We start from the raw sequence: 23,609 nt of genomic DNA, 5'->3' as shown, positions 1-23,609 counted from the left end.
GGACCAGCGACTTGACTCCTGTGCCTCCAGAACCTGTTAAAGGCGTAGTGAAATGTTATCAAATGTTATCATTTATCATGTATCATGTGATCACATAAAAAATACGTTTTTCACACTTTTAGACCATATCCGTGGTCATCATATGGGCATACCTAACAATGGATGCCAAAAGAAATGGGTAAATTATCATTTTTGTGTGTTCAGTACTGTACTGTACTGTACTGTACTACTGTACTGTACTTTATTCCACTGTACTGTACTGTATTCCACTGTACTGTACTGTACTGTACTGTACTGTACTCCTCTGTTCTGCTCCCTTCTCCTCTGTTCTGCTCTCTTCTCTTCTGTACTGTATGGTTCGGTACCATAATGTACCGTACTGGACTGTGCTGTGCCTTACCATACTGTACACTGTGCTGTACCGTGCTGCTGTGCCCTGTGTGTGTGTGTGTGTGCAGTGAAAAGGGGAATGAGAAAGTTGTGATGTAATTTGCATCACAGCGAAATGTTGCGCAATAACTGTGTGTGACAAAAGTAATATTTGTACAGTAAATATGACAGTTGCGTGGATGCAATGTAGTGCAGCTGGATTCTGGGAGCGTGCAGATTAATTTTTTGCATGGAGAGATGTGTGCTAACAGTGTGGTTTGGTAGGAGAAGGAGCACGGATAAACGGCCATGTGCTTGTGTACCCCCTGTCTATTCGGGTAGAAGGATATTCTACTGTTAGACGGTTGTATTTCTATGTATTTGATGTATAGACGGTTGTATTTCTATGGTGTATAGTATACCATGTGTGCTTGCTTACTGTAATTCGCTCTGGATTAAGAGCATCCGCTAAATGCCTGAATTGTAATTGTAAATTGCACAAGAAAGTGTATAGCTATCAAAGCATTTCCAGGCAGAGCAAATGGGAGTGGGGGGGGGATTGATTTACCCACCCCTTCCCCCGTAATTTCACTTAACCCATTTTGGACTGAAATTTGGCGTTGAAATATATGTTCAAAGATATGCACCACATTTTCACAACTTTTCAAAAATAGCAGAGCTACAAGCTCGTAGCTATAGATCTGCTATTTTTCAATAGCTAAAGTATAACGTAACGCTTAAAACACCAAAAGGGGTTCCCGCCGAAAATGGGTTAAAAAAAACAAACAGGAGGCAGGCGACTGCGAAATGGCATTTCGCCCCTCTTTCAAGTCTGTGAGAGACGTGGGTCAAGACGTGACCTTCTTGACCTCCTGTGCCAGTCTACACACACACACACACACACACACTGCTCACTGATTCCTTTGAGGGGGGGAAGACATTTGCAGCGGTGTTTGAGGTGCTGATGGACGCCTCCGTCTGTCAGAGTGAGCTATCGCCTGCAATCTCGCGGCGCATGTGTGGCGGTGCACAGTTGGAACAAAGCAGCGTCTCCCGTTCCCCCGTCTCCCGGCTCTTTCATTTCCTGTGCGGCAGGAAATTGCCTCGGCGGCATACAGTAGACGGCAGATAGCAACGCCGCCCGCCGCACCCACCAACCACAGCTGCGGCTTATCAGCCGTTAGGGTTTCATTAACCTGTTTAGACCTGAGGACGATTCTACAAAATGTCTTCTAAATACTGACAGTTCTCAAACTATTTCATGTCAAGGACCCCAAACATTATTATGTAATTGGCCGCCGACCCTCATCTGAAAATATGTTCCAAGGAAGCAAAGATTTTAGTTAGAAACGTTCTCTGTGAAAGCATATATTCAAAGATTCGTGCCACATTGTCACGATTTTAAAAAAAATAGCAGACCTACAAGCTCATAGCGCGGCACTCGGTGCCGCGCTATGAGCTTGTAGAGCTGCTATTTTTCGATAGCTAAAGCATAACATAATGCTTAAAACACCAAAAGGGGTTCCCGCCCAGAATGGGTTAAAATGGAGGCTGCTTTATGTGGACGTGATGTCTGTCATTCGTTCAGTTTCGACTCGTAAACGTGGGTGTAGTTCTACAGTAAATGGGCAGAGCCAGCGCCCTGAAGCAAGATCAACATTTTGGCCATTGACACGCAAAGAGTGCTGCAGAACAGTGTCTGTCACACATCGTTTTTCTTTTTTGTTTTTGGGGCTTTTCTGCCTTTATTTGGATAGTAGTAAATGGTGCATTTCGGTATATAGCACCTTTTATCCAAGGCGCTTTACATAGATTGTGCATTACATTCACCTATTCACACACCGATGGCGGCGGAAACCATGCAAGGCACCAACCAGCACATCGGGAGCAATTCGGGGTTCAGTGTCTTGCTCAAGGACACTTCGACACTAACTCTGGGGGAGCCCGGGTTCGAACTGGCAACCTTGCAGGTTACCATCCAGCCACTCTACCCCTGAGCCACCGCCACAGTAGTAGTAGTAGTGGACAGTGACAGGAAACACGGAGAGAGAGACGGGGAGTGACACGCAGCAAAGGTCGCCTGGCTCGGGAATCGAACCTGTGACATGCTGTCAGGCTGCTTTAGAGGCTATACTGTATGTGGTTGTGCCTTAACCGCTAGGCCGCCGGCGCCCCCGTCACATATCGTCTGTCGAGCAAAAACCTTTTATATCCATTTATTGTCTGAATGAACAACGTGACTACTAGGGGTCTGCCATACTGTGTCATATGTCAGTATGTCACCTCCCCTTTCACATCACATTCAATAGATCCTGTGATATTTTGTGGCCAGATATAATTTCCTGGGGTCTAGTAAGACTATAGTAAATAATAAAGAAATCACCGTAACATTTTGTAAAAAGAAAAAAAGACATATTTAGCAACTTGCTCGAATGCCCCCTGCCCTCGGTGAAAAGTAGTTAGAATTGTTAAAACGAAATGCAGCAAATGAATTTTTTTTAACACTCATCTTTTACAACCTAAAACATGAATCTTGGTTGAAAAACAAAAAAACAAAGTTGTCCTTTAACATGTTGCATTAGAGCAGTGCTATCGTTGTTTTTTACACTTATGACATTGTTATTGACTGTTAAATATATATTTAATTTGTTCTAAATATTTACAGGATGACAAACTAGACATGGCTAATGTTCTGGACACTTTTAGTGTAGATGTAGACATTCTACCCGCAGTACCCGGACATACCCTGTCAATCATTCTGAATCTGATGAATTGAAAATGGAGGACCCCGATGTAAACAAGTCTAGTGCTTTTCGGTTTCGTCCTCAAAAGTAGCAGTTTTTTGTATTGACTTGTGCTTTCGTTTTTTTTTTGTGTGGTTTTCGCCTTTATTTTATATTTTATATGGAGGGACAGACAGTAGGCTGACAGGAAATGGGGAGAGAGAGATGGGGGTAAGACATGCAGTAAAGGCCGTCGGGATCGGGAGTCGAACCCGCGGCACACTGCCAGACTGGATTACCAGCCAAGGTGCCTGGACCGCTGAGCCACGGCCCAATCAATCAATCAATTCTATGTCCACGTAACAATCTCGTTGCTTTTAATTCTGTACCACAACATCTGTCGGAAAGGTATCGTTATAACGGGCACATGTACAATTGAAACCGTTCAACCATTCAGTGAGAGAGAAACGTTTGCAGTCTTCTTCTTCCCAGCTCTATCAAATCCAGGGAGGCGGAGAGGAGACAAGACAGGGCATCAAAAGACATCTCTAGTTTATATGAGCTTCCATGTAAACACCGGCAGCATAGCCTTATCAGTGTGCCCCCCCCCCCCCCTCCCCCCTCCTCATTACAAACACTGGGCGCCACCCCACCCGCCTCTCCTCCGTCACACTATTTAATCCATTTTGGGCGGGAACTCCTTTAGGTGTTTCAAAGCATTACGTTATGCTTTAGCTATTGAAAAATAGCAGATCTACAAGCTCATAGCGCGCCACCGAGTGGCGCGCTATGAACTTGTAGGTCTGCTATTTTTGAAAAGTCGTGAAAATGTGGTGCACATCTTTGAATATATATTTCAGAGCGAACATTTTTAACTAAAATATTTGCTTCTGGGGGGGTCCCCTGGAACAACATATTTTGAGATGGGGGGGGGGGGGGGGGGGGTCTGTGGCCCATTAGAGATAATTCTGGGGGTCCTTGGCATGAAAAAAAGGGTGAGCACAACTGACATAGAAACGTGGGTTTTTCAGAAAACTATTAGGATTTAGAAGCCTTTTTTTTATCGACATCAGTCCAAAACCCCTTTTGGTGTTAGCATCATGTTATGCTTTAGCTATTGAAAAATAGCAGATCTACAAGCTCATAGCGCGCCACCGAGTGGCGCGCTATGAACTTGTAGGTCTGCTATTTTTTTAAAGATCGTAAAAATGCGGCACAAATCTTTGAATATGTATATATTCTTTCAGAGCGAACGTTCTTTTTTTTTTTTTTTCGACGTCAGGCCTAAATGGGTTAAACAGAACCTGGGCTGCAAGGCTGGGCCGGCAAAGTCTTTAACGGTATCTTAATACAAGTGTGTGAGGGTGTGTAGGCTGAACAGCGTGACAACCTGGAGCCCTGGTACTCGTACACCCACTGGTACCCCATGGCGTCGTCCCACCTGAAGAAGCAGGACGTCGGCCATGTGGGACCGGTGCCCAAGATGCAGCCCGCCATGATGATGTTCTCCAGCAAGTACTGGACCCGGCGCGGGATGTCTCTGGACTCCGCCATGTTCGACGATCACCCAAAGCAACGCCACACTGGTGGGCAAATGGTGAGCAATTATTAACCCTATCCCACCCATGCTCTCTTTCCTTTCTATATTCCTGCTGCTATATCTCCCCAACTTCTTTCTCTTTGTTCTTGTCCATCAACGGTTTTTTGGTACTGTACTAGTGTTGATTGAATCCATTTTGACCTGAGATCAGATTCTAAAAATGTCTTCCTAAATCCTGACAGTTTTCTGAAAAAGCTATGTTTCTATGTCAGTCGTTCTTCGATTTAAAAAAAAATAGCAGACCTACAAGCTCGTAGCGCGCCACTCGGTGGCGCGCTATGAGCTTGTAGATCTGCTATTTTTCAATAGCTAAAGCATAACATAAATGCTGACACCAAAAGGGGTTCCCGCCCAAAATGGGCTAGTGTTGATTTAATCTATGACAAAATGTTGGTCGGCTACCGTTTTACACGGAGGAAAGCCGAATATAGAAACTAGATAAAAAATAAGCCTGATGACCAAAACTAAGACTAATATGATGACAGTTTCATCATCAAAAACTAGACTATTTGGAAGGGGCTAGTGGACAACAGATACAGTGTAAGTAAAAGACAGAAGTCATTTTACACTTGGTTGCATGCTGAAAATGACAGATCTACAAAGCGTGTAAAATCAGCCATTACATTTTAGTCTACTAAATCAACTGTAGATTTAGTAGACTCAAATCTTATAATATTTAGTCGACTGAAAGTAACTTTCAGATGACTAAAATGTGACTAAAACTAGATTAAGTTTCATTCCAAAGACTATGAGTAACTATAAGATCAAAATGTGGTGTCAAAATCAACACTATATTGTGGTCTTCCCAACAGTCTGGGTCCACACACAGTCAGGTCAAGGTTTCAATAGAAATTCTGAACCCTTTAAAAAACGGCTGAGGTTCAGTTGTTAGGTAATAGGTGAGACTTGGAATGTACTGTTGTAAATGTCCTAACGTTCCCATGTGTGATCATTAGGAGTAAACTGTGGTTCAGCAAAATGTTGATGGGCATGTTGTGTCTTCTAAGACTGTTGAATCTCATCTCTACTTTAAAGACGAAGGAAAATACCTCCATTATGAGAGCGACAAAGGCTGAAGTTTAATAATATCTTCGCCGGAGAAATGTGTATCTTGCTTGCTTCATAGGTCTGTCTGCAACTTTTACCTGTCCGTTTTTCGTTCTTGGCCAGAGATCTCCCTTGACAAATATTAGGAACTTTTTGCATTTTTGCTTCTTTTTTTTTCTCTCTCTCAGAGGAAAAGAAATTCATTGATAACATGATATCAATAAGAAATGTATCTCTTAAGTCTTAGTTATTGTACAACAACACTGAAGCCAAATTAAAGAATGACTTGACTTGAGTTTGAAATTGGATTCAACACTGCATGAGACCTCTGGGTTAATCCAAGAATGTTGGTTTGAAGAATCAGAGCAGACCTTTTAGAAAAATGTCATTTTTAAAGTCTTGGAGGACTATGAAATAAAAAAAAACGGCAACATGTATTTGTATCATTGCATGTCATTAAATATTCAGATGAATTGAATCTGAAGGACCCCAATGGAAACAAGCCATAGTGCTTTCTTTCTTGGGTTATAATTCCTCTTAGCAGACCTTGTATTGAACTGTACTTCGCTGTGCTTTTTTCCCCCCATGCAAACTGTTAATCAAATACTGTTCAATCAAACAAAAACACAGATAAATCTGTTCATGCATTGTGCTACAGCTACAGGCTTAGGGACATGCTGGTTTATATAAATTGATTGATTAAAAAATCTACAAATACACAGTTAGAAAAAAGGGAATACAGTATATAAAATTATTCCTTTTTTTAACCTTAATTTAATCAGGGCAGACCCTTGAGAGCAGGCTCTCTTTTTCAAAGACGCCCTGAATACAATCATACATACAAAAAGGAAACGACAACAAATAACACAATTTTACATAAGGTAACATATAGATGAGTAATATTAAAATTAAAAAGAACATCATCAAAAAACGGTTACAGTCGCTATGTGTTGCTTCCTCAAGTAGTGTTTTAAATGACTAGAGACCAGATTGTCCAGAGAGTCCTGGATTTTCTTCCATTTGTCTGGAGCATAAAAGATGAAAGCAGTCTTTCCTTGTTCACTGTTCATTTGTGGACTTTTAAGTGTAACGTAAGACGTTTGTACAGAGGAAAGGAGCTCTTTGAGAGCGTTTTGATGGAGGCTATAGGGATTCACATTTTGGGCGGGAACCCCTTTTGGTGTTAGCATTATGTTATGCTTTAGCTATTGAAAAATAGCAGATCTACAAGCTCATAGCGCGCCACCGAGTGGCGCGCTACGAGCTTGTAGGTCTGCTATTTTTGAAAAATCGAAGAACGACTGACATAGAAACATAGCTTTTTCAGAAAACTGTCAGGATGTACAGGTAGAAGACATTTTTAGAATATGATCTCAGGTCAAAATGGGTTAACGGCTGTTGGTAGGGCATTCCACATTTTAGTGACATAGGAGCGAAATTAATTAGAATATTTTTTCTGTGATTTCCCGCTCTGCAGTCGCGGAGGTCCTCTTTCTGTCCCATCAATGAGAAGCCGGAGTCGGAGAATGACGAGGATGCAGGGAGGACAGCTGTGGTGTTCTCTCTGAAGAACGAGGTGGGATGCCTGGTCAAAGCCCTCCGGCTGTTTCAGGTGGGTGAATGTATGTCTCCAAATTGTTAGCAACTGGTGTTGTAGTGCTCGAGTCGACGAGTCCTCGACTCGTCTCGAGTCCGGTCTCGAGTCCACATTTTCATTTACTCGGTCTCGTGTCGGTCTCGCCCTTAAATTTGACTTGTGTCTCGGACCAAGGGACTGGGTACTCCTCCTCCCCCACCGAGTCCACTCGAGTCACGAGTCACTACAATGCAATGGAATAAATGCATTGTACCCATATATTACGAGGAGCCCATTCACATTAAGTTGATCAACATTTATTAATGATGGTACAGGATACAGTATACACCATACAGAACAACACAGGATACAGTAACTGCAGGTGGGTATAGGACAGTACAAACGTAAACTACATTATAAATGACTGAAATTGTGTATCCAAATATGCATACATATAAAAATAACAATGATAACAATTAGTAAAAAGTATAATAATCACTCCCACCCTAATAAAGAGGCAAACAAAACACAGAACGGAAAGCAAAAAAATAAACAGCGGTAACAATGTACGTTAACGCCAGGTGCTGAATAAAAGGTTGTCATATTAGATCAAACGTATCTGTCTGATCTAATTTCAGATATCTAATCCTCTCTACAGTACCTCCAGTGTATTCACAAGGTCAGCAAGCCACATTTTGACATTAGGTAGTACTTCTTTCCTTTTTAAATAAACATTATTGACATTATTCAAGGTTTACAATACAGTCATTCAGTCATATTACATTGGAATTTACATCTTGAATAAGTACAAAAGTAAGGCATTTCAATACTACTACTACTACTACTCTACTATAATGTACCACGTCTCTGCGTACGTGTGTGCGTGCGTGCGTACGTGTGTGTACGGTTGTAATGCACGTTACTCGAGAACCGTTTGACCCACCGACTTCACATTCGACACACGCGTTCCACACCCCCACAGGGAGTGCAGTGCCAGGTATCGAGTCGGTCGGACCCACGGTTCTCCAGAACCACCACAAAAGGCTCTGGTCGGGTAATGCGCCATGTCTCTGCGTACGTGCTTGGACAGGTGAAAGGAGTTGGCCTCATTAGGTCCACTGGCAGAGCCAGGTGAAAGGAGTTGGCCTCATTAGGCCCACTGTCAGAGCCTGACCAGAGCCTTTTGTGGTGGTACTGGAGAACCGTGGGTCCGACCGACTCGCGTGTGTCGACTGTGAAGTCGGTGGGTCAAACGGTTCTCGAGTTACGTGCATTACAACCGTACACACACGTACGCACGTCGCACGCACACACATACGCAGAGACGTGGCACATTATGTAGTAGATGACATGGCATATAAACACACATTTCTGTGTTGACAATGCTGTTGTTGTTATGTATCCTACTGTCTCACCTAGCTGCCAGTGAGGAGCCCCCACTGGGAGCCAGGACGTAGTGAGGAGCCCCCACTGGGAGGACGTAGGGCCTCCGTCCGACTCCTCCTGCCCAACACTCTCATGGATTAATGTTCTCAGTCGCCACGACTGATTTCAGTCATTAGGATTCTGGAGATGCCAGCATTTCTCCTATTTAAGCATATAAGCGAATTAGCCAAAAGTAGCCTATTCTACAAGCTCTCAATGTGTCTCAGACACATTATATGCTTAACCCATTTTGACCTGAGATCAGATTCTAAAAATCGATTTTTCAAAAATAGCAGATCTACAAGCTCATAGCGCGCCACCGAGTGGCGCGCTACGAGCTTGTAGATCTGCTATTTTTCAAAAAAGCTTAACATAATGCTAACACCAAAAGGGGTTCCCGCCCAAAATGGCTTAAACAGGAGAAATGCTAGCATTTGCTAGAGCATTTCAAGTGGTCAAACTAGCATTATGTGCAGAAGCATATTCCATAAAACCCTATGGTCTCGGAAATTTCATATAAAAGCAAGCCTCGGTCTGTGATTTCTTCAAATAACAGCAGGGACAATATTACTAAAACATCATGTTTTAATTTACATTAATTGTGTTAATTGTTTGGGCTGGGCGCACTGTTTCAGTCGTGAGATTTGAGTTTGCTTTTATCGATGCTCTCTCCTGACAAGGTGCAGCCACAGCCTGTCGGAGCACACGCTCCTATTGTCACACAGAATACAAAACCCTGATGCTGGCATTCAAAGCAACCAGAGGTATGGCTCCCCCATATCTTGCAAGTATGATTGGAACCCTACAAACCCTCCCTCAGATCAGCCAATGCAGGGAAGCTGGAAGTACCCTCACTAAAAACGCCGGGACAGCGCTCCACACGTCCCAAACTCTTCTCCCTTCTGGCTCCAAAACTGTGGAATGCACTCCCCGTTGCAGTCAGAACTGCAGCATCACTCCCAATCTTCCGCCGTAGTCTGAAAACCCACCTTTTCAGACTCCACCATGGCCCATAGCACTTACCCTACCCCCTTAGACAGCACTTTTTAGACTTAGACAGCATTTGATACAGACTTATAGCATGTTATGTAGACAGCACAATAATTGCATTGTATGTAGTCATAGCACTTCATAGTATATATGTACAGCATAGTATAGTATATATGTATAGTTTATATGTACAGTGTCATATATATAGATATGTTCTAGCTACGTTCTTAGCTTACGCATGTTTCTTGATAAATGCTTTTTATATGTGTGATGTATTCCCATGTTTTTGTTCTTGCTTAATGTAAATCGCTCTGGATTAAGAGCGTCTGCTAAATGCCTAAATTGTCACACATGACTAAAATGACTGCCAAGGACTTATTTAACTTCTTTTTCATGATGTCCCACACTGCCAAGGACGTCTTTAACGCCTTTTTTAACATGGAGGAAAAAAAATAATAATAAAAAGAAAAAATATATATATGGTGGCGGTCTGAGCCTTGTGGCGCCCCCTGGTGGCGGGGAATGTTATCACCCACGCTTCCCTCCCACGAACACGGTCCAATTGTGTTCGCATAGTCGCCCGACGAAGCCAGATGCACCACGGTGGATTCAAACCCGCAACATCCGTGGTTTACCACTGCGCCTCCCTCCCGAGTGCCATGTGTTTTGTGTTTTTTCCTATTCTTCTTCTCCTCTTTCCTTCATGCCCTGCCCTATCGTCTTCTCCCCGTCCTCTCTCACAATTCCCCTCTTTCTTTCCATCCCACGGCGGTGCACACATGCAGGAGAGGCACGTGAACTTGAACCACATTGAGTCTCGGGTGTCGAAGCGCATCGCCAACGAGGTGGAGATCTACGCCGACTGCAACTGCAGCAAGAAGGAGTTCAATGACCTCCTGCAGCATCTCAAAGACCACGTCAACATCATCTCATTCAACACACCTGCCAACGTATGGTCAGCAGAGGCAGGTATAGACCAACAGTTATGTAAATGTGTGTTCTACTGTGTTTGGAGACCTGTGCCCCTCAGGCCTCATTCACACTATTGAGACAGCTGTCTTATGTCTTGTCCATGTTTAATGGCCGCCCCAATGCATTTCCAATGTAAGAGGTAGAACAATGTGTGGCACTATACCAGAACAATGAATGGAGGTTCTTCCTTGGCCTACTGACAGCATGCGTGCAAAGTTGAACTCTGATCGGTTCAGCGGTGCTTACATGGCCTTGCAAACTTTGAAAACCAAATGCAGTCAATCGGAATACCAGGCCTGAAAACGTTCCTATTTCGGAAGGCCTTTTCGTGTTAAATTGTTGTGACCGATGTCGTTTTGCACTTTATTTTTTTCTTTTCTAATAACCTGTTTTTAATCTTCTATAATTGATTATGTTTTTAACCATGTAGCACTCTGGGATTCCTTGTGAATGAAAAGTGCAATACAAATAAAATTCATTATTATTATTATTATTATTATAAATCGTAATAGTAGGATTCTGTTGTGTATAGAGCATCGCAGTCCCGCCCCCTCGAGAGACCCGGAAAATAATTCCCTGTTCATTTTCCTCATAGACTTTTCAAAAAGTATTTATTTAAAGACGTTTACGCCGCGGACAAAGCCAACTCTTGTCGTGACAAATCATGACAATAAACACAATGTTTTGGGCCGAACAAATAATTAGAAAGAAGAAAAAAACACTTTTTTGTTGTTTTTCTTCTTTGTAGTTATTTGTTTGGTCCAACATACTGTGTTTGTTGTCATGATTTGTCACGACTCGAATTGGCTTTGTAAGACGCTTAAAAGGTCTTTAAAAGGTCTTTAAATAAATACTTTTTAAAATGTCTATGGGGAAAATGCATTGGGAATTATTTCCTGGGCCTGGTGTGGTCATGAAAGGGGGCGGGACTGTGACGCTCTATGTGTGTGTATGTGTTTTCTAAAGTCCTCCTATTCCAATGTGCATCAGATTGTGAGGACGTCCCCTGGTTCCCCATGAAGATCTCTGAGCTTGACCAGTGTTCTAAGAGGGTGCTGATGTACGGAACAGAACTGGACGCTGACCATCCTGTGAGTTCCACAGGAACTTATTTTTTAAGAAATCATTTAAGTTGCTAAACTTTCGTCTTGTCAATGTCAAAATCACAAGGCTGAAATGTTGCTTCATCAGGTTTGCTCTGATGAAACTATAAATTAGCCCTTCACTAAGTCCCTCCCCAACACATCCTTGTCCAATAGGCACGTTAGCAGCGAAGAAAGCTTGACCTGCATAGCAACCGTTGCTAAACTATATGGATTGGCATTGGACAATCGCTTTTTGGGGTGGGATTTAGTGAAGGGCTAATTAACTGTTGTTCGCACGGGTGTAGCAAGGGAGGGGCCCGAGGTGGGAAGCAAGCGGGGCCCTTGAAAAACACTGATGGGGAGCCCCACAGTGAATCCTTGTCCCAGGGCCTAGATGGGGAGCCCCACAGTGAATCATTGTCCCAGGGCCTATATGGGGAGCCCCACAGTGAATCCTTGTCCCAGGGCCTAGATGGGGAGCCCCACAGTGAATCCTTGTCCCAGGGCCTATGGGATGGGGAGCCCCACAGTGACTCCTTGTCCCAGGGCCAAAATGGGAGCCCCACAGTGAATCCTTGTCCCAGGGCCTAGATGGGGAGCCCCACAGTGAATCCTTGTCCCAGGGCCTAGATGGGGAGCCCCACAGTGAATCCTTGTCCCAGGGCCTATATGGGGAGCCCCACAGTGAATCCTTGTCCCAGGGCCTAGATGGGGAGCCCCACAGTGAATCCTTGTCCCAGGGCCTATATGGGGAGCCCCACAGTGAATCCTTGTCCCAGGGACTAGATGGGGAGCCCCACAGTGAATCCTTGTCCCAGGGCCTATATGGGGAGCCCCACAGTGAATCGTTGTCCCAGGGCCTATATGGGGAGCCCCACAGTGAATCCTTGTCCCAGGGCCTATATGGGGAGCCCCACAGTGAATCCTCTTCCCAGGGCCTATATGGGGAGCCCCACAGTGAATCCTTGTCCCAGGGCCTATATGGGGAGCCCCACAGTGAACCGTTGTCCCAGGGCCTATATGGGGAGCCCCACAGTGAATCCTTGTCCCAGGGCCTATATGGGGAGCCCCACAGTGAATCCTTGTCCCAGGGCCTATATGGGGAGCCCCACAGTGAACCGTTGTCCCAGGGCCTATATGGGGAGCCCCACAGTGAATCCTTGTCCCAGGGCCTATATGGGGAGCCCCACAGTGAATCCTTGTCCCAGGGCCTATATGGGGAGCCCCACAGTGAATCCTTGTCCCAGGGCCTATATGGGGAGCCCCACAGTGAATCCTTGTCCCAGGGCCTAGAATGTGTTGCTACACCCCTGATTGTTTGCATTGATAATTTTAATAAATGGGAGGGCGCCTGCTGGCCTAGTGGTCCAGGCGCATGCCACATATAGGTTCTGGCCTGACAGCGTGTCGCGTGTTCGAGTCCCGTTCATGACAACCTTTGCTGCGTGTCTCTCCCGTCTCTCTCTCCCTACAGTCAATCTTCACTTTAAACTATCAATAAAGGCAGAGAAGCAAAAAATAAAATCTAAAAAAGAAGCAGGGGTGGGGCTGTCGCTCCTCGTCCGCCCTCTGTCCTTTATAACTCTGTGGTGATGCATTGTGAGCTTGTAGATCTGCTATGTTCTGTAATATGAAAATCAATTATTCAATTTAATCAATAAAATCAACCAATCTGATGAAATATTGCACCCCCTAACAGTTATTCAGAGAACAACTTTACATACTGGTTGCTATTAATGTTGCTTGAGACACATTAACTGACTTGAATTCTTCCTGCCAGGGTTTTAAAGATGACGTTTATCGCCAGCGCAGGAAATACTTTGTGGAAGTGGCCATGAATTACAAATTGTAAGCATTTACCTGCATGTCATTGTGGAATGATGTGTGTGTAGCACCGTACATGTGTGTGTACACCCCAATACAAATTGAATGCAATATATCATAAATACATACTGAAACCAGATATAATCATTAAGGAAAGTTTATGCATGCACTATATGTGTACTACGTAAACTCTAGTCTAAAGTTTCATTTTCCAGCCATTCAGTTGCAAAAAAGAAATACGAATCTTTTGATTTATTTATTGAAAATAATTTGGGCACCCCCCAAAATAATTCCGGGACCCCCCCGAGGGGTCGCGACCCCCAGGTTGAGAACCCCTGGCCCAATGGTCCATTTTCACAGTAGACATTTTGATGAATAAAATGCATTGTGGTGTATTTCATTTAGATCACACCAGTCCGGCAAAGCACATCAAGCCTAAAATATATCATAACAACTTTATAACTTTATATCATAACAACTTCAGCTTTGTTTACCTTTTGTTTACCAAAATGGCTGCTGTAAAAAGGGACCATTATGGAAAATAAATAATAATAATAATAATAATAATAATAATAAAAGACAGAACTAACCATGTCAACTTTTCAGACCATATAATTGAAGCAACATTTTCACAGAACACTATAGGCCTAGTAGTCTCTTTCTTAACGGCTGTATTAACTGACACAATCATAGTTGGACTTGAGAGCATATATAATAACCACAGTGTGGCGCTCTCTTCTTGCCATGCCAGTGGACAGCCCATTCCCCGTGCGGAGTACACCCCGGAGGAGACCAGGACGTGGGGCGTGGTCTTCAGGGAGCTGACCAAGCTGTACCCCACCCACGCCTGTCGAGAGTATCTCCAGAACCTGCCCCTCCTCACCAAGCTGTGCGGCTACCGCGAGGACAACATCCCTCAGCTGGAAGACGTGTCTTTGTTTCTTCGAGGTGCCGTTCACACTAGACTACAGTATAACAGCCCTGGGAACTGTAGTTCACACAGACTACAGTATAACAGCCCTGTTAACTGTAGTTCACACTAGACTACAGTATAACAGCCCTGTGAACTGTAGTTCACACTAGACTACAGTATAACAGCCCTGTGAACTGTAGTTCACAGACTACAGTATAACAGCCCTGTGAACTGTAGTTCACAGACTACAGTATAACAGCCCTGTGAACTGTAGTTCACACTAGACTACAGTATAACAGCCCTGTGAACTGTAGTTCACACTAGACTACAGTATAACAGCCCTGTGAACTGTAGTTCACACTAGACTACAGTATAACAGCCCTGTGAACTGTAGTTCACAGACTACAGTATAACAGCCATGTGAACTGTAGTTCAGACTACAGTATAACAGCCCTGGGAACTGTAGTTCACAGACTACAGTATAACAGCCCTGGGAACTGTAGTTCACAGACTACAGTATAACAGCCCTGTGAACTGTAGTTCACACAGACCACAGTATAACAGCCCTGTGAACTGTAGTTCACAGACTACAGTATAACAGCCCTGTGAACTGTAGTTCAGACTACAGTATAACAGCCCTGGGAACTGTAGTTCAGACTACAGTATAACAGCCCTGGGAACTGTAGTTCAGACTACAGTATAACAGCCCTGTGAACTGTAGTTCACAGACTACAGTATAACAGCCCTGTGAACTGTAGTTCACACAGACCACAGTATAACAGCCCTGTGAACTGTAGTTCACAGACTACAGTATAACAGCCCTGTGAACTGTAGTTCAGACTACAGTATAACAGCCCTGGGAACTGTAGTTCAGACTACAGTATAACAGCCCTGGGAACTGTAGTTCAGACTACAGTATAACAGCCCTGGGAACTGTAGTTCAGACTACAGTATAACAGCCCTGTGAACTGTAGTTCACAGACTACAGTATAACAGCCCTGTGAACTGTAGTTCACAGACCACAGTATAACAGCCCTGTGAACTGTAGTTCACAGACTACAGTATAACAGCCCTGTGAACTGTAGTTCACAGACTACAGTATAACAGCCCTGTGAACTGTAGTTCACACAGACTACAGTATAACAGCCCTGTGAACTGTAGTTCACAGACTACAGTATAACAGCCCTGTGAACTGTAGTTCAGACTACAGTATAACAGCCCTGGGAACTGTAGTTCAGACTACAGTATAACAGCCCTGGGAACTGTAGTTCAGACTACAGTATAACAGCCCTGGGAACTGTAGTTCAGACTACAGTATAACAGCCCTGGGAACTGTAGTTCACAGACCACAGTATAACAGTCCTGTGAACTGTAGTTCACAGACTACAGTATAACAGCCCTGTGAACTGTAGTTCACACAGACTACAGTATAACAGCCCTGTGAACTGCAGTTCACAGACTACAGTATAACAGCCCTGTGAACTGTAGTTCACAGACTACAGTATAACAGCCCTGTGAACTGTAGTTCAGACTACAGTATAACAGCCCTGTGAACTGTAGTTCAGACTACAGTATAACAGCCCTGTGAACTGCAGTTCACAGACTACAGTATAACAGCCCTGTGAACTGTAGTTCACAGACTACAGTATAACAGCCCTGTTAACTGTAGTTCAGACTACAGTATAACAGCCCTGGGAACTGTAGTTCAGACTACAGTATAACAGCCCTGTGAACTGTAGTTCACAGACTACAGTATAACAGCCCTCCCTCCATGTCGTAGATATAGTGATTTCATAAGTTAGGATCTGAATCAGGCACGTGTGGAGAGTGTTAGAGAGGCAGGGGGCTGAAATCCCATAAGAGGGCACTTTTGGCCCCAAAATAGCAGATCTACAAGCTCGCAACGCGCCGCGCTGCGACGCGTTGAGAGCTTGTAGATCAGCTATTTTCGGGGCGCAACCCAGCACTCTTTATCTACTGGAGATCGACATGGATTTCGAAACAAACTAGTTCAGGAGACTTCGGAGAAAAAAAAACTATTCTCCTGAATGCTGCCTTCCGGTATGGCATGGAAAGGAGAGGAGGGCATTTGCATTTCTTCCACCATATAGTAAATGCTGCATTCGTGGTCTGGAAAGGGCAGTTGTTTTACAGACGGGTAAAAGGGCAGGGGCTGAAGCCCCCTTTGATATCTATGTGTGCACGTCCCTGATCTGAATAGATGGTAGATCCAAGACAAACCTTTAACTTTTATACTTTTTATTTATGATTTCAGCTGTTATACAGTTCCAAACATTCAAACATGACCCACTTTAATTAGTTCAGTCTGTATTAGTAGCTGAATGACTATAGTATTAAACTTGTATTGTCTTTTTTTTATGTCCAATGTATGTGCATTTACCGGTAAGTTCATAAAGTTAACATAAGTATAACTAAATGCATTTGAAATAAAAAGGATTTCAATTCAAATATAGCAAAAAATAGCCGACCTACAAGCTCAAAACGTGTCGCAGTGCGATGCGTTTTGAGCTTGTAGGTCGGCTACAACAGAAATATGCAATGCATATATGTGGCCCCTCTGGAGCGAGTGTGGCCCTCCTCTCCATCGTCAAAGTTGCCCAACCCTGGTCTATAGTCATTACTGCGGTGTTACCGTTTGTTTCAGAGAGGTCAGGGTTCACGGTGCGTCCTGTAGCAGGGTATCTGTCCCCCAGAGACTTCCTGGCTGGTCTGGCCTACCGAGTATTTAACTGCACTCAGTATGTCCGCCACAGCACCGACCCTCTCTACACACCTGAACCGTGAGTCTTCTACCGCCTTTGCCACTGTACCACTGCATAAAAAAACCTTTATTTGTTGTGTGTTCTCAATTGTTTTTATTCATTATATCACAAAAGCAATACAATTATACTAGGATAACATAGTATACATAGATACATCATGAATAAAAAAAACAGCAATTTACAAGCAGTCATTTATTAAGACAGCCATGCAACAAGGTTGTGTCTTCCAACCATGTGACTCCCATTGGAAATGCGTTTCCAACCATGTGACTCCCATTGGAAATGCGTTTCCAACCATGTGACTCCCATTGGAAATGCGTTGACGCGGCCATGACACACAGAACACAAGTGTGTCTTGCGTGTGTCTTACGTGTGAGTGAGGCCTATGGCCTGACTCACACCTTCGCATCTAGCATACAACATTGTTGGATGCTAGATGCATGAGACTTGTTTACTGATGCAAGCTCGCAATGCATTTCCAATGGAAGTCACATGGTTTGACACAACATTTGTGTTGTACGGCTTTCGGCTGTGTTTCGACTGCCCCCCTCCCCCTCATACAACAAAAATGCTGTGTCAAACCATGTGACTTCCATTGGAAATGCATTGCGAGCTTGCATCAGTAAACAAGTTTCATGCATCAGCTATACATCAATCTGTTGTGAAGGTGTGAGTCAGGCCTATATGTGTGCCCGTCCGTCTCTGCAAGCTCACGCATGTGTGTTGATCTTTTTGATCTGGACTGTACAGGGATACCTGTCATGAGCTGCTGGGCCACGTTCCTCTCCTGGCCGATCCAAAGTTTGCCCAGTTTTCCCAGGAAATCGGCCTGGCATCTCTAGGATCATCAGATGAGGATGTACAGAAACTGGCAACAGTATGGATGCTATTTGATTCTTCTTCTTTTTTTTTTTTGCTTTTTTATTCCTGATATATATCTAAATATATGCAACTGTATTGATACTTTTCATTTGTTTTATTAACCCATTTTGACCTGGGAACGATTCTACAAATGTCTTCTAACATTTTCATGTCAAGGACCCCCAAGATTATATGTAATTGGCCGACCCCCAACTGGCCGACCCCCAACTCAAAATATGTTGTTCCAGGGACCCCCCCAGAAGCAAAGATTTGAGTTAAAAACTTTGGCTCTGAAAGAATATATATTCAAAGATTTGCACCACATATTCACGATCTTTAAAAAATAGCAGATCTACAAGCTCGTAGCGCGGCACTCGGTGCCGCGCTATGAGCTTGTAGATCTGCTATTTTTCAATAGAGCTAAAGTACAACATAATGCTTAACACACCAAAAAGGGTTCCCGCCCAGAATGGGTTTTAAAGCATGTATTATTTTTTTATTGTAAAGATACATGGTTGTTGTCGCTGTGCCTTAAAGTCCAGTTCCATAAGTATATTCCCTCCTTTCACAGGTTGATGTAAACTCATGGTCACTCAGGGTGTGTGATGTTATCATCTAACCAACACACATTCAACCAAGTGACAGAGTATTCTATATTTTCCACAGTGCTATTTCTTCACCATTGAGTTTGGGCTTTGCAAACAAGACGGCCAGCTGAGAGCTTATGGGGCAGGTTTGCTGTCCTCTATTGGAGAACTGAGGGTAATGCAGCCCACACACACACTTGCATGTGTTACTTATACCTCATATCAAACATCAGTGTAATTTCTCATGGAGTGCTGTTCTGTTTTTTTTATCGGCAATATGTGTCCTGATTCGCACTTTAACCACTTTCGCACTTCGCACTTTAACCACTTTCAACCTGGCGTCCCTAAAAATGTTTGTGTAGTGACAGATTTTTCAAAAGTATTCATACATTTTCTAAACAAGCTCACAGAGTCACAGCACCAGCTCAGTGGCCTTGTGGTGTCTGCCCTGAAGCTGGGAGGTCAGGGTTCAGTCCCCGGGCGAGTCATACTAGCCTGGTGGAACCACTCCCCCTGCTGGAAAACATTTGCATTCTGCCAGAAGGGAGAGTCTGGTCTCTCTCGGGCAGAGACGACGCACTCCGAACCAATTCTGGCCGGAGCGATATGCGGCTGTATGCGGCCGCTAGAGGCGGGATCAACGCGAGACTCGTGACATATTGAAGCACTGCCACAGCGCAAATGTAAACACAACCTAACAAGACCACAACACGAAATTATTATGGAGATATCAAATGTTTGTCCCGCTGCATCCGGTTCATCGTTTCTGCTTGAGAGAGCCCAGATGCAGGCAGGAGGAGGGAACTTGTAAACTCAATACTGCCGCAATCTGGCAGAGTCAGGTCAGAGTTGTACTACTGTAAGACTATTAGGCTCCTGCGACATACTAGTGTCATGTCCAGGGGTGTACTTGTATTTCCCTGCTAACCCACCAGTGCATCCACGGAAACGCCCCCCCCTTAAATCCTTGTCACCCTTAAATCCTCAACCCGCTCATCAAACATCAACCTCCTCAAACCCATAAAGACTAACGCCAGGGCTCCACCGGACGCGTTGCGTCTCCGTCGCGTGCGTCAAAAAACGCACCGGTTCAATTTTAATGCACGCGTCGCGTCTCCGTCAACGCAACGCAACGCGGGCAGTGGAGCCACCCTTCATTGATTAAAAAGGGAACATTCCCGGCCGTAACACCGGGGCTCCACCGGGCGCGTCAGTGTCGCGTCTCCGTCACCGTCAGGGAATGTTCCCTTTTTAATCAATGAAGGGTGGCTCCACTGCCCGCGTTGCGTTGCGTTGACGGAGACGCGACGCGTGCATTAGAATTGAACCGGTGCGTTTTTTGACGCACGCGACGGAGACGCAACGCGTCCGGTGGAGCCCTGGCGTAACCTACACACCATGGGTGACCGGGCCTTCTGCTCCGTCTCCCCGAACTGTGGAACGCTCTCCCCGCCCACCTGAGAGCCCCACAGTCGGTCGACACTTTTAAGAGAGGACTAAAAACTTTTCCTTTTTACCAAAGCATTTTTATAGCCTTGCCCTTATGTTTTAAATGTTCCTGTTCTATTAGATGTTTTTAATGGTGTGTTGTTTCTTTTGCTTTTATTCATTTGCTGTAGCACTTTGAGATTCTGACGAATATAAAGTGCGTTATAAATAAAAATCCATTATTATTATTATTGTACATCAAGCTGCCTCACGCTGTGGAAGCAGGAGCTGTAGGGCTCCATTTTCATCACCGCTAAACCCCATATCCCTAAACTTCTTCACCCTTTTTTACGATATTGAAAAACATTTTTGAATAGTTCAACTAGACAATCTACATTGACACGTTGTGAGCTTGTAGACTGGCCATTTTAACTATTCAAAAATGTTTTGCAAAATAGTTAAAAAAAAAGGCAAAGAAGTTTAGGGATAAGGGTTTAGCGGTGACGAAAATGGAGCCCATAGGCTCCTGACCTATTCCCCACATCGCTTGGGAACCTGTTGGTATCCATTGAAGGCTACTAGCTGGTAGATCAGAATCCATTTATTTATTTATCTAAGGTTTTCAAATTGAATAGAATTGATGTTGCACTTTCTGACCAACACATCAGTAATCGGTGGGATTAGACTCCAAAATCATGATTGACATCGGACCCAAATGTCAAACAACGGTTCATGTCGTTCAAAGAGAATCGGTTGCTTTGACTTCATGACGTCTTAATTTGTGACCCCTCCATTCTCCCAGCATGCCTTGTCTGATAAAGCTTGTGTGAAGACGTTTGACCCTCGGACGACCTGCTACCAGGAGTGTCTCATCACGACCTTCCAAGATGTCTACTTTGTCTCAGAGAGCTTTGAGGAGGCCAAGGAGAGGATGCGGTAACATACATTACATACATACATACATACATACATACATATGTGGCCACATTTGACTGAGGGACTGCCATTGGAATTTTTTGAATTTTCGTTTTATTCATGTCATATGAAAGCAGGGAATGATAGCTTCAAATTGATATGTTGGTTGTTCAGTTTGACCCACCAGTTTGAGATATGGCTTATAGAGTAATGCCTTGCAGAAAACAGCGAGTTGAGAAAACAGGCTTGAAAGGTTCACTTCTGTGGTCTCTAACATTATTTACACCTAGCTACACGTTTAAGCATTTATTTCATTATTTACATGTCGATTTCAGCTCTGTCCCTTATTTCTCTCAGTCAAATCGATCTAAATCATCCCGTCTAATTCTGAAAAAAAGATCCTGTGTTAGACGGCGCTCAGCGGTCCAGTCGCTAGTCGCGATAGATTTATTATTACCTCCCGTTGTTGTCGATCGACTCTAGAGTGGTGTGGCTATTGTTAGCTGACAGACATGCACACCAGCTTCCGGTGTGCCGGTAAAAGTGGTCCGTGCGCTACAAATGATGGGCACCCTGGATGAAATGGATTAAATAGTTCCGGGCTTCTAAGGTGTTAAACAACAGATGTAGATGTCAGTTTGGAAATATCGGTCTCTAGGTGTTGCCAGATTTTCAATCGTCCTTTAGTTAGTATTCTTGTAATCTTCGGGTACCATCAAGTACCGTATTTTAAACACTTGTTAGTCATTGATTTATTAGTATCATCATATCATCATCATCATCATCATCATACTATAATTCAGTCAATGTCTGTCTGAATGTCTAAATGTCTGTCAGAAACACCGCCGTATCTCCTCACCGCCTGCACCAATCGCTCCCACTTTTTACACAGGCATTGACCATAATAATATGGAGGTCTTAACGAAGCCCTTTTTCCAATTTAACAAATTATAAATTAATAATGAATTTATTAGTGAATAAAAAAATGCGAAAACGCACCCAGGGCGCAGTACCCCCCACGGCCACAAGGGGGGGGGGGCAATATCTCAACGGGTAAGGGCTAGTATATCTAATTTTGAAAAGAAAACATTACAATAGTGTTATGCATTCTCTTCCAACACAATCTCAAATATCAATCATCCAGGTCCTTGAATACTTGTCAACCACTTTTGTGTATGGTTTTTACATGCCTCCTTGAACTTGACCCTCCCTCCCTCTCTGACAGGGAGTTTGCCAAGAGCATCAAGAGGCCTTTCTCCGTGTATTACAACCCCTACACTCAAAGCATCGACCTGCTCAAAGACACCCGGAGCATCGAGAACGTGGTCCAGGACCTCCGCAGTGACCTGACCACTGTATGCGATGCCCTTGGAAAAATGAACACGTACCTGGGCATATGAAGTGTATTTATGGGCGAAGGCTTTAATTGTTATATCCTAATATGAGTTCCAGTAGTTAAAACCCATTTTGACCTGAGATCAGATTCTAAAAATGTCTTCTACATCCTGACAGTTTTCTGAAAAAGCTATGTTTCTATGTCAGTCGTTCTTCGATTTTTCAAAAATAGCAGACCTACAAGCTCGTAGCGCGCCACTCGGTGGCGCGCTATGAGCTTGTAGATCTGCTATTTTTCAATAGCTAAAGCATAACATAAGCATAACACCAAAAGGGGTTCCCGCCCCAAAATGGGTTTTAATCAGTATCATTTCTAAACCATGCTTTTGTGTAGAATAATTCCATAACGGTAGCATCTACAGTATAGTCTGTTAATAGGTTTCTGTAATTTGTGTGTACATGCATGTAAGAGAATAAACGGCTTGTACTGTACACTAGTGCGCAGATAAATAGCATAAAGAGAACTTAAACAAAATAGCTTCAAATATATATTTTAGTATATAAAATCATCGGTACTTTACTTCACAAAGTGGTAAAGAACCAAAAGCGAGTCTCAGTTAAATTGGGTATTACTCCTGTAGTGATCCTGTTCACTCTGCTTTAGTCGGAGGGGTTGGAAATGCAGTGTACTGTAAGTGACGCAATCATTAAACAAAATGTATATACTTTGTTCTTAACCCATTTACACCTGAGAACGATTCTTAAAAAATGTCTTCTAAATCCTAAAAGTTTTCTGAAAAACCTATGTTTCTATGTCAGTGTTACTCAACCTTTTTCATGTCAAGAACCCCCAGAATTATCTGTATTTGGCCGCCTGACCCCCATCTGAAAATATGTTGTTCCATGGACCCGCCCCAGAAGATTTGAGTTAAAAACGTTCACTCTGAAAGAATATATATTTCAAAGGTTTCAGGCACATTTTCACGATTTTTCAAAAATAGCAGACCTACAAGTTCATAGCGCGGCACTCGGTGCCGCGCTATGAGCTTGTAGATCTGCTATTTTCCAATAGCTAAAGCATAACATAATGCTTAAAACACCAAAGGGGGTTCCCGCCCAGAATGTTAAAGAAAACACATTTTTGCAACAAACGCACTGATATTTTCAGCTTTTTTT

General features: G+C 43.6%; 1 protein-coding gene across 1 annotated transcript; it reads left to right on the top strand.

Moving 5' to 3' along the window:
• Positions 1 to 4,569: 4,569 nt before the first annotated feature.
• Positions 4,570 to 22,498, top strand: tph2 (tryptophan hydroxylase 2 (tryptophan 5-monooxygenase); the record flags this gene model as incomplete). Its single annotated transcript, XM_079500682.1, has 11 exons — positions 4,570 to 4,689; positions 7,217 to 7,351; positions 10,516 to 10,735; positions 11,693 to 11,793; positions 13,568 to 13,635; positions 14,363 to 14,559; positions 17,190 to 17,325; positions 18,058 to 18,184; positions 18,835 to 18,930; positions 20,986 to 21,119; positions 22,324 to 22,498. The coding sequence occupies exons 1-11, from the start codon at positions 4,576 to 4,578 to the stop codon at positions 22,496 to 22,498; spliced, it is 1,503 nt and encodes a 500-aa protein (XP_079356808.1). The 5' UTR covers positions 4,570 to 4,575.
• Between the last annotated feature and the right edge of the window lie 1,111 nt (positions 22,499 to 23,609).

This window comes from Electrona antarctica (genome assembly GCF_951216825.1).
Source record: "Electrona antarctica genome assembly, chromosome: 5".
Taxonomy (NCBI): domain Eukaryota; kingdom Metazoa; phylum Chordata; class Actinopteri; order Myctophiformes; family Myctophidae; genus Electrona; species Electrona antarctica.
This window is presented reverse-complemented; position numbering and strand designations above follow the sequence as displayed.